The 11,264-nt window shown below is 47.3% G+C and overlaps 1 protein-coding gene across 2 annotated transcripts in view; it reads left to right on the top strand.

Annotated features, from left to right (window-relative positions):
• Nucleotides 1-11,264, top strand: part of SLC4A9 (solute carrier family 4 member 9) — an 82,093-nt gene that overhangs the window by 5,895 nt on the left and 64,934 nt on the right. For both annotated transcript variants that reach the window (XR_002095554.1, XM_019506593.1), the window contains exons 2-4: nucleotides 4,236-4,396; nucleotides 7,151-7,300; nucleotides 8,716-8,777. Coding sequence is in view for 1 of the 2 variants with exons in the window: in XM_019506593.1 (XP_019362138.1) it covers nucleotides 4,236-4,396; nucleotides 7,151-7,300; nucleotides 8,716-8,777 (373 nt within the window). In the remaining variant the exon portion in view is untranslated. The remainder of the gene's footprint in view (nucleotides 1-4,235; nucleotides 4,397-7,150; nucleotides 7,301-8,715; nucleotides 8,778-11,264) is intronic.

Here is an 11,264-nt window from a genome sequence, read left to right as displayed (position 1 = left end):
TATATACACACATATATATACACACATATATATACACACCTCTCTCTAGATATATATATACACATATGCACACAAATGTTATTTACATATATAGGTTTACACAGGCAATAGCTCTTTTTAACCTTGAACGCAGGCACAGGCCTAATCATCTGCAGCCTTGCCCCCTTGACAGGGCCCTCCACGCAGCAGGTGAAGAAGCACTTGATGATAAAGCATAAGTTAGTCTACAAATCAATGACAGGAATATCTGGCAGTGATGGGATGATAATTAAACACACACAAGAAGGTTACACCAAATGAAATACACATATATACAGATAACCCACGCAGTGAGTTCAGATATAAAACAGCTTACAGTCCTTTACAGTACAACACTAATGGCACAAGGTTACAACAGGAATCCCTGTTGCATACGGAACAGCAGCGGGCGGGGCTGGGGCGCAGAGGCTGTGCCCAGAGAAGAAATAGCAACCCAGGAAAAGATCCCATTACCTAATAGAACATCATTATCCTCTCCCAGGTCACTCAACTAGGAGCTCCTCAGGGGCTTCCCATTGATCACAGGCAGTGAGGAAGTTCGCTTCTCCCCTGTGGGAATCCCCTTTCCCTAGGTAACACACAACTGGTGTCCTCCTTCTCAGGGCTGGTTGATCCATCCAGTTGCTGCTGACAACAGGAAGGCCTGAGCTGCCTCGTGCAGCCACTGGGGCCTATCAGCCTCTCTCAGCCCCCGTACACCACCCCATGCACCAAAGGGGGTACATGCCTAGGGCAGGAATGGGGACCTATGTCACCTCATATAGCCACAGTGTCCTGTCAGCTCTACAGCCCAGTGCACTGATCCTTGCACTGACGGCCCGGCTCCTGCCTCATGAAGGGTTGGGGACCCGTGCTGCCTCATGCAGCTGCTGCAGTCCCTTTCAGCTCTCCGGCTGAAGACAAATTCAAATAAAAGAACCCAAGGACTGAGGCATGGACTGTGCTGTCCTGCTCATCTGGAGACATCATCTTAAACCTGAGGTTCTAGGCTGTGACTGGATCTCGCAAGTGCTTGGCACTTTCCTCTGCTGGATATATGTAACACGTGACTCTGTGAGTTCAGGACCTTTCACTGTGACCTATTCAGAGGAATGGTTGGGCATCCTTTTCCTGTACGCAGATTACTCTGTCATGTCACACTTATTTTGCAGAATCGAAGCTAGCATTCATTGGAACAGATTTCCAGGCTGTTCTTAATACAAAGGAAGCCTCTGTGTGTTGTAGGAGTTTGAATGTTTGGAATTTGGTAACATGCATGGGCGTTATATGGCATTTCCCATACACACTGAGGCATTCCCTCTGATGAAGTTTAGATAGCATTGCTGCCTTTACTGCCTGAAGCAGGAAGGACAGATTATTAAATACCTGTTTTCAAAGAAATATCCATATTTTCTCATATATAACATGCACCTTTCTCCACAAAAAAATCAGTCCCCCCAAATTGGGTACATGTTTTAAGCAGGGAACCTGTTTTCTTTTCTGCAAGAAGCCAGCTGGGAGAGGCATGCCATGCAGCTGCCAAGATGACTACCAAGATAGTACAGTCCTGTATTAATCTTCTTACAGCCATGGCTATTAAGCCTCTCACAGCCATGGCTATTGGCTGAGCACTGTACCTTGCGTCTGAAGCAGCAGGTAAGCTGCTGGTAGTATCTTGATGAGGCCTGTGATGTGGAAACACTTTATTTACAGGAATTTATATAAAGAACTACTTACAGTAAAGAACTAATTAGTTTTGCTACTGCCCTTGCAAGGGTCTGGGGCTTAAAGTTGTGTGACAGAAAATAACTCCTCTTGGAAACATAAAGTATCCAGGAAGTATAGCTTCCAGGAGACAGTCTGGATGAGGCAGCTGTCACCAGGAACTTACTGGTGCCACATGTCCTGGATACTATGTTTCCAGGAGGACTTACTGTATGTCACAGTTGGCCATGACTCTGGAAATGTCTTTTTTCTACATTCTGCCTTCCATAAACAAGGTGTGTGTTTTATTTGGAAGGGTTATTATATGTGAGAAAATATGGTAAACGCTCAGTTTTGAGCTGGTGAAAAGTGCCTGGCTGATAGTTTTGGAACCTGATGTAGCCTGGGTACATCCAGGGGTGTGCCCTGTCCACCAGTGGAAGGGATGGGGTGGTCAGGCAAGAGTGCTGAGAGAGGGGCCTGCCACTGAGAACTGGGAGCAGTTCCCTCTCGTCTCTACAGGGCCAGACCGAGACGAAACACTTAACTATATACAAATGTATTGCTACAGTAAATAAATATGAATAAAAAACATTAACTATTTACAGTAAAATCAGTATGTGACACCATATACAATAACCTGCAATCAACATATTGTACCACTCTGAGGGACTTCAGAAACATAAACCAGGTGATTCACAGCATATGCAATAATTCACCTCCCTGCACAGAATAAGCACTAACACTTTGGAACAGGTAAGTCAAGGCATCAACACAATAAACACATATAAGCATCAATTTAGATAACCCAGGTAAATTAAGGTAGCAATACCATAGACATACACAGGCAACAATACAAGTATGTTCTGATAATAGGCAATAAACACACATAAGCAATGAAGACAGATAAACCCCCATAAACTTCCTTAAGGAATACCCATAACTATATTAACCTCTACAGTACAAAAAAACAACAATCACAAAATAAGCAGGTGCACTCAGCACCTCACGGGGAGTTCCCTGGAAACCCTCCCCTTTAGGGCCCTGGGATGTGGACACACCCCTCCCACAATGGACGTGGCAGACCCTCCTCTCCCAAGCCCACCTCCCCTGAGGAACCCGCTTCCCCAGCAACTCCCACTCCCACTCTGAAGCAGCCAAGGCTCATCCCCTGGTGGCCAGTCCCACAAGGGCCTCTCCCCGGCAGCGCCTCTGGCTCCTCTTGATGGCCTGGTGCCCTGCACTAGGTACCCTGGGTACTCCCACGGGAGCCAAGCCCTTACTGGCTCCGGTTCCCCAGCCTCACACCAGGAGTCCTTCTCTTTCCCAGGCCCTGCTCTGGGCACCAGAGCTCTTTTAGTTTAGAGCGGAGCCACACTGCGGGGCTCCGGTTACTTGGCCTAGAGCCGGGGCTAACTTGAGCAGCCTTGAGCTGCTCCCAGGGCTGACTCTGCTTGCGCTGACCTGCACACCGTGTGGGGTCCAAGCAGCCTCGAGTTGCTCCCAAGACCAGCTCTCTGTGTGCCTATCCATGTACCACCTACTCAGCTGCTTGCTGGGTTCACAGGCTCAAGCCACCTCAAGCGGCTTGTAGAGCCTGAGCACTGTGCACCAATCTGTGCACCGTTGAGGCTCAGGCTGGGTCCCGAGGACTGCCATCTCCATACCTCCTCTCTCCTTGCCATCCCTTGCATCTCTCTCCTGCCAGATTGCTGAGCATGCTCTCCTTTTATAGCTTCAGGGGCTCAACCCCCGAAGTTCTCTGGACCTGACAGGGCACAGTCTCACCAGGTCCAGACTGCTCCTTGCCCCCACCCTTTGGGGAAAGGGCGTGGCCTTGCTTACCCTAGCTTGCTTCTGATTCGTGAATGGGCTCCACCAATCGAAATTGCAGAATCTCAAGCCCAGGACTCATCCAGAGCTCAAAAGCTAAGTCTGCTACACGGAGAGTCTCTAGCTGCTGATCAGGTCTAGCAGAATCAGTGGCATAGTTACATCCACTTCAAGCTCATCTTCACTCTGATTTGGAGACTTACTTTCAAGTGTGAGATGCTGATCGAGTCACCAATGCTCAGCCAGTCTTTGTTTTCCCTGCTGATACTCTACTGAATCTGTATCCCATTGTCAATTCTGTGAGTTATCCTGTCATATGAAAGACACACCCAAGAGTATCAGCATTTGATGGTTTAATCACTGCTCTATTTTGTCTCTGCAGCAATCCCTAAAGATGCAGTATCTGCATCATTTACTGACCTTGGGAAATAATTCACTTTTTAGGCAACTTTATTTCTGACAGGTTTGTGAAAATGGGGCTTATGAACTGCAGTGCATCTTCTTGTTTCACTTTTCCCTGACAGAGACATTTGCTCAGTGAGTTATGTGGCTTCCCACACTGGGAGGCAGCAATTTCTGTACCCCTCTGGAACCCACATATTGCTTCAGCCTTGGGCACTTCCATCAGTTCTGAACATTGGGGGTTCTAATGATGTCCTTCTTTCTTTCTCTTTTTGCAGATGGATTAAGTTTGAGGAGAAAGTGGAAGATGGGGGCGAGAAGTGGAGCAAACCTCATGTCACAACCCTTTCCTTACACAGTCTGTTTGAACTAAGAACATGCATAAAGAAAGGGACTGTCCTCCTGGATTTAGATGCTCACAGCTTTAAGCAAATAGTTGGTATGTAGAAACTGTGGAGAAATCACTTCTCTGGGATGCAGCCATCCTGGGCTATGTGTTGGGTTACTAGGAGCTCCTTAAATAAAAGCATTGACATTTGATAGCAAGGTACATACATATTGGACTTTATTATTGAGATAGCAATAGAACCTCAAGGTCCCAAGTGAGCCCAGGGCCTCATTGTGCTAGGCAGTGTGCAGACGCATTGTAAAACCCAGTCCTGCAAGCTTTCTGTTTAAATGGACTAAACAGACAAAGGAAGCCTTGTGTTAAGGTCACATCTGGATTCTGCAGCAGAGCAGGGACTTGAGTTCCATCTAGGGTGTTGTTAAGTAGAGCCATAACCGTAAGTGCATTTTCTGTCATGACTTTAAAGTCTTGTCCACAGGGCTGAGTGTAAAATCTGGTATAAAGTATTCTGGAAACATCACTTCTCCAGTTGTTCCAAAGTCCTGGCTGAGAATCTGGGAGAGGTCCTCAGGATTACACTAAAATCAAATGTAGCATCATTTCACTATCCAAATTACTAGATGTTTTTCCTACTATGACAGTGTGATTTTCTTAGTAATCAGTAGGTCTCTTCCATCTCTAGCTTTGATAAGTCCATTGACTTGAATGGAAGCTCTGGGTGTGGACTAAGGATAATGTAAAGGCCTGGGTCTTTGGGGTATCTTTATTAGGGCTCCATAGGAAAGAAGATTAGGACTAAGATGCCAATTGAGGCAGGAATGTAAGCTACCTACATTGCACATTGTATTGTTGGGTTTGATAGACTCTGCATCACTACCCACACCAGGTAGAAGATAAGTCAGGGTGGCATCTTCAACACTGGTTGGTTCCGAGAGGCATAAGCCTTCATATGTGACAGCCTGCTTCATCAGATGCTATGAACGGATTTGAAGAAAGAAAGGGCTTTTAGTATAAGAAATCTAAATACAAAGGAAAGAGGAGGGGGGAGAAGGTACTACTGATAAAAACAAAAGGTGAGTTGAAAAGGTCAATAGAGATAAAAAGGCAGCAGTTAACACATAAAGTCATATAGAAATACACAGCTGGAGTTAAAAGCTAGTCCAGGTAATGGAATAAGAAACCATTCTTTGTTGAGAATATGTTGAGAACACTATCCAGTCTGTGGATGATTTCTTGTTCAAGTTGTTTTTTAAAGCTTTTGTTTAAGGACAGCTACTCTGAAGCTAGTGATGGAATGTCCAGGGTGGTTTAAGTGTTCTGCCATGGACTTCTGTGAGTTTTTGGAGTTGATGCCAAATCAGTGGCCATTAATTCTTTTACATAGGGATTGCCTCATCTGGTCAATGTAGACAGTAAAGGGGCACTGTAAGTAGATAATGGCATATATAATGTCAGTAGAGGAGATGAACAAACCTTTGATGCTACATTTCATGCAGTTTTTTCCAGTGATAATTTGGTCTGTGTTAATAAGGGGGCACAGCTGGCATCTGTAGCTCCAATTCTTATCTGGTGAGAACTGGAGCTAAGTAATCTGTTGCTGGAGAGGCATCATTTGAGGTTGGGAGGCTTGTCCCCCTATGGCTACCTTGGGAGGATGATCATTTTTCAGGAGGGGTGGGAGGTCATCAATGATGTGTTCCAGGTATTGAAACTGGGAGCTGTAGATCAGTGGTTCTCAACCTTTGGTATCTTACATACCCCCTGCCAATTGACGTGGCAGAAGCAAAACCGGAAGTCCCACCATGGCACTTCTGGTTTTGCTGCTGTGAGCTGAGTCCCACTTTTTCCACCGCGGCCCAGGGCAAAGCAGCCTGGGGCCTCCCTCCCTATCCCTCAGCACACTGACGCTGGGGAGTGAAAACCCTGGTGAACTGGACATGGTGGGAGGGGCGGTGGCCAGAACTTCCAGCTTGAGCAGGCAAAAATGCCTCTAACCTTCTGGTTGGTGGGGCTGGGCCAAAACCAAAATGCAGCACCCATGTACCCCCTGCCTGTGTCTCACGTACCCCCAGGGGTACGCATACCATGGCTTGAGAAACACTGCTGTAGATGACAGCCAGAGGGATTCTATTGTCCTTGTCACAGGGTTGGTATTGTACCAGGTCAAAGCAAAGTCTGAGCCTGGCTGTGTTGATTCAAGAGGCTACAATTTTGGGTCTATACTGTAAGTGCAGAAAGGCCTGCTCCAGATTCCTAAGGTGTGCAACCTGGACAATGGGATCAGAGCAGATTCGGTTGTCACTCAGAGCTTAGCTGTAAACGATGGATCCAGTAGTGCATAGGATGAAAGCTAGTGGTATGGGGGTAGCTGTAATGATCAGTTGTTTTTCGGTTTCCTATACAATGTACACTATTGCCTACAAAAATTCATGCCTTTCTGAACCAGTTAATTTCTAAGGTGCCACCCTGCCCTACCTTCTACCAGACTGCAGACTATAGAACTAACTACCCAAGCACCAGTCCAAATGAGAGCTGTGTTCAGGAGGTCCACTCCTTGACTCTGGGAATGAGTCTGGGGTTAGGATTCTATCTGTTGAACTTCAACATCCAAACATCTCCATATTTCCCCTACTGCCAGTGTTGTATTTCTTCTACTAATCTTGGTTGCAGAATTTTATCACTTTCATCAATTTATGACCATGGAACTGACTCGCTTCAAAGCTATACCAGAGGAGCACCAATACCCAGGAAATCCATATAGTTGAATGAATGCACTTTGAGAAGGGGGGAAAAAAGTATCTGCCACTTAAACAAAATCACTGATGTCATCATTTTGCATTCAAGAGCAGGTGATTGCTGTTCAGATTGAGGAGCACACCCTGAGACCAGAGCTGAGGAAGAAGCTTACACGTGTGCTGCTCCGCAGACCCCAGCACCACACCACAAAGTCTGAGCTGAGGACAGTGGCTGAACTCACTGTTGCCTCCTGCAGAGGTAGGGGCTGAAATCCTTGAAGCTATGTCACTAGCTCTAAACTGAAACAGGACAGGACCCTAAGCTTAGAAATAATCTGTTAGTATGAATCTTTTAAAAATTAATGAATGGAAACTTAGGGACCAGGTCCTGACTTGAGAGCAGGGTGCCAGACAGAGCCTGACAGACATTCTAGCACAGTTAATGCCATGGTTTGGTACATGCTTAATTTGCCACAATTAAGCATTTTGGCAGACTTTATTTTAGTGTCTCAAGATTAAAAGATCATGGATGCTGAAAGTGAGGGCCAGGAGCACTGGCACAGCCAAGTAGGGGACCAGAACTGGAAGGGTGAGGCTGCAGGGCAAGGTTAGGGTTGATTCACAGAGCACGGCAGTGGTTTTAGGACTGGAATGACCTAGGGTGAGGAGCATTGGTAGAACTTAATGGATGCCCCAGGATAGGAGATGCAGGGTGTGTCTACATGTGCAATTAATGTGTTCCTGGGCACCCATCTCAACTTGCACCCATTGGGAGCAAATTTGCAGGGCTGGCAGTAGACATGGGCCGATCTCAATCTCCACAGTGCAGGGGGAGCTGTCTCAGCTCTGGGGGCAGCTGCCTCCCACCCACATGGAGATCAGGACTAGTTCCAATCTCCACAGGGAAGAGGGGGCTGTCCCTGCTCTTTGGGCAGATCCCTCTCAGTCACGTGGAGATCATGACTCGTCAGCATCCCAGTCAGTGTCTACATGTACACTTCAGCGCATTACTTAATACACCATTTATCTAGTACTTATATATATTGGTACTAGCAAATGGCATATTATACAATTTTTATGAGCAGTAATTGCTGCGCATGTGTAGACAACAATGCTTTATTGCTCATTAGATTAGTTTAATAGTAAAGCATCTCATGTAGACTTACCCACAGAGGTGCAACAGGTCAGGATTCCAGGACACTGGCAGAGCCTTGCAGGCACTATTATACAGCACCTGCCTGCACAATATCTGACTGAAGTAAGTGCTATTACTCTCTCATCTCTATAAGCCAGGGGTGGGCAAAATGTGGCCTGTGGGCTGGATGCGGCCTGCCATGCCATTCTATCCAGCCTGCAGGGCCCCTAAAAAATTTAGAAAATTAATATTAATCTACCCTGGGCTGCCTGTCATGCGGCCCTCGATTGCTTGCCAAAACTCAGTAAGCGGCCCTCTGCCCAGAATAATTGCCCGCCCCTGCTATAAGCACTAAATGCACAAGCTGTTTTAAAAGCAAAAAGCTATAGACACTTTCCTTCTAGAGATCTTGCCTGTAGGAACTAGTCTAACCAATGAACAACTAGGCTTTAATGATATTGCTTTGTGTTCCCTTTAAGCTTGTATTGTATGTTCATTTGTACTTCCTGTTTTAAATGTTTTGTCCCTTTTCCTTGTAGGAAGAGGTAGTAACTTGACAAATCCAGGAGCTGATATCTCAGAAACACCCCTTAAAGAACAGGTAAAGAAGGCAAAGCTGGACAGAAAATATTAAGTTATTAGTACAGCTGGATGAAATGTGTAGGTTTGTTCCCTAAAAAACTTGACTTGTGTGTCAAGCCACTATGTGTACTCCTAGGGAGGGAAGCATGTGATTTGTGCATGGGGCAGGGGAGGTCATGAGCTGCCCACTGTGGGCTTGGGACTCCCTACCCTGCTGCCCTCCCCCTGGGGGCTGCCATGGCCCAGCAAGCGGGACCTGCCATGGAAGGGCAGAGCAGGGTGGGGAAGCTCGCTGCTGCCACCACTGGGAGCCCTGTACCAGCTGCACCACCATGGCAAGGTGCCCCCTGCCCACCTGGCAGCAGCAGGGGCAGTGACAGCAGCAGCAGTGCAGAATAGTGCCCCCTGCTGCTGCCAGCCAAGCAGGGGGCATCTCACCTTGGCGGTGCAGCTGGCACGGGGCTCCTGGTGGTGGCAGCACGAGGCCTCCTTGCCCTGTTCCACCCTACCATACTGGGTCCCACCTGTTGGGTCGCAGAGGCTCCCAAGGGGAGGGCATCAGGGCAGGGAGCTCCGAGCCCCACAGTGAGCTGTCTGCATCTTCCTCCATCCTACATGGACTCTGCTAAGCTCCTGCCTGGCTGAGCTGCCCATGGTGGGGTGGGGAGGGGGGGGAGAGAGCATGCTCTGCTTAGGCAGAGCTCAGGCTGGGGGCCCCCTCCATTAGGGCTGGAGGGTGCCAGGGGCTGTGGGTTGGAAGTGAGGAGCACCAGCAGGCTCAGGGGGCTGCGGTTTGGTAGTGAGGGAGAATGGCAGGGCTTGGGGAGGCTTTGGCTTGGGAGTGAGGGGTAACAGCTTGGGAAGGGGCAGAGCATTGGCATATCAGGGCTGCTCAGCACCACAAAGCAGGGAGGGCTTAGCTGAAGTTGGACCCATATTCTGGTGAGTGAAGGGGACAGGGGGAGCTTTGATTTTCCATGATAAAAAAAACAAAATCAAATGCCTATATAGGTATTTAGAATTTATTTTATTATAATGACTGAGGCACTGGTAAGCTTCCAAATTGCTTTAAAATTGTAAATGTATCAAGTAAATATTGTGTTCAGGTGATACCTACATATATATATTTTAATCAGATTTTTAATTGGAGAATTTTGGATTTTTTTAAACAGAAAAAACCAGGATTCCTGGTTGTGAGTCCCATGGCTGCAGGGTAAAATGAGAGAAGTCTTGCTGGGGTGCTTACAGTGGCTATACGTAGTGGGTGCACAGGATTCCCACCCCCACCGGTTGCTGACTGGCTGCTGGGGGGGGAAGGGCAAGTGCCCCCCCAACTCAGGAGGCACCAGTCACTCATGGGTGCTTAGCCCATAGAAGAGAATGGGCTCATGAGGCAATGAGATTACATATCCTGTGAGATAGTACAATGTTATATCCAATTTGACTATTTCCGTTCTGAGCCAAAAAGCCAAATCTTTAGGGCTTAAAAACATTGATTTTTCAACAATAAATACATTTTAGAATCCACAACAGAACGTCTTTTCTTTAAAAAGTTATAATAAAAAATTCCCCTGCATGCTGGATCCAGTGTCTGTGGTGTCTAGAGAGGGTGATTTGTGTCCTGGACTTGGTGCCACAGGTGCTGGATCCAGCATGCAGCAGGGGACTCCTGGACTGGCCCTGTCTAGATGTTGTGTGCAGCACTGGTCCCAGAGTGGATGCTGCATGTGGTGTGTGTCCCGAACCAGCCAGGGTGGGTACTGTGTGCAGCTCACATTCTGGGCCCTGCACAAGGGGCTGGTCCGGCTTGTGCTGTATGTTGTGTGTGGGCGAAATTAAGATCCAACGGCAGCACCAGGGGCCAGATGATGGGACTTTGCTAGCTGGATCCCACTTGAGGGCTGTATATTTGACATCCCTGTTATAAAGCAAAAGTGTCTCTAACAGATTTGTGGATATAGATGTTTACATCTTCCAGCAATTGGCTCAGGTAATCTGGCAATTGTTGCAGTTATGATAATGGCTGTTTGGTGACTTACTCAAAAGGAGTTGGTGGGTTTAATTCTGATCCCCAGAGGCATAACAGGGCAGCTGGGCACTCAGGGCAGTGGCAACGCTGAAACAGGAACAACTTTCAGCTGTCGCCATGCTGCCAGCCTGACTGTACAGTCATGGTAGCAACGATTATTTTTCTGATGCTTCTCCCACACCCCAACAAATCAGTACCTAGTGCTGCTGCCTCAGTCGCCCCACCTTAATTATGGTACTGCTGATTTCTAATGGAGAAACATCCCCCCAAAAACATCCCACATCCCCCAAAAAATCCATTTCAACTTGTCCTAGCTGGAATCTATGCGGAGAAACCAAAGACCCAATGGCATGAGAAGACTGAATTCACTTTATCCTTAAGTGTGTTTTTTTTCAGCCTATATTTGAGATCTCTTGATGGAGTAGTGTGAGAGGGGCTTAACCATTGCTGCCCATGCTGAAATACTCAATGGGTGCA

This window comes from Gavialis gangeticus, unplaced genomic scaffold (assembly GCF_001723915.1).
Source record: "Gavialis gangeticus isolate Ggan-Ray unplaced genomic scaffold, GavGan_comp1, whole genome shotgun sequence".
In the NCBI taxonomy this organism is placed as follows: domain Eukaryota; kingdom Metazoa; phylum Chordata; order Crocodylia; family Gavialidae; genus Gavialis; species Gavialis gangeticus.
Note: the sequence above shows the minus strand (reverse complement) of the source record. Positions and strands in the feature narration are given on the sequence as shown.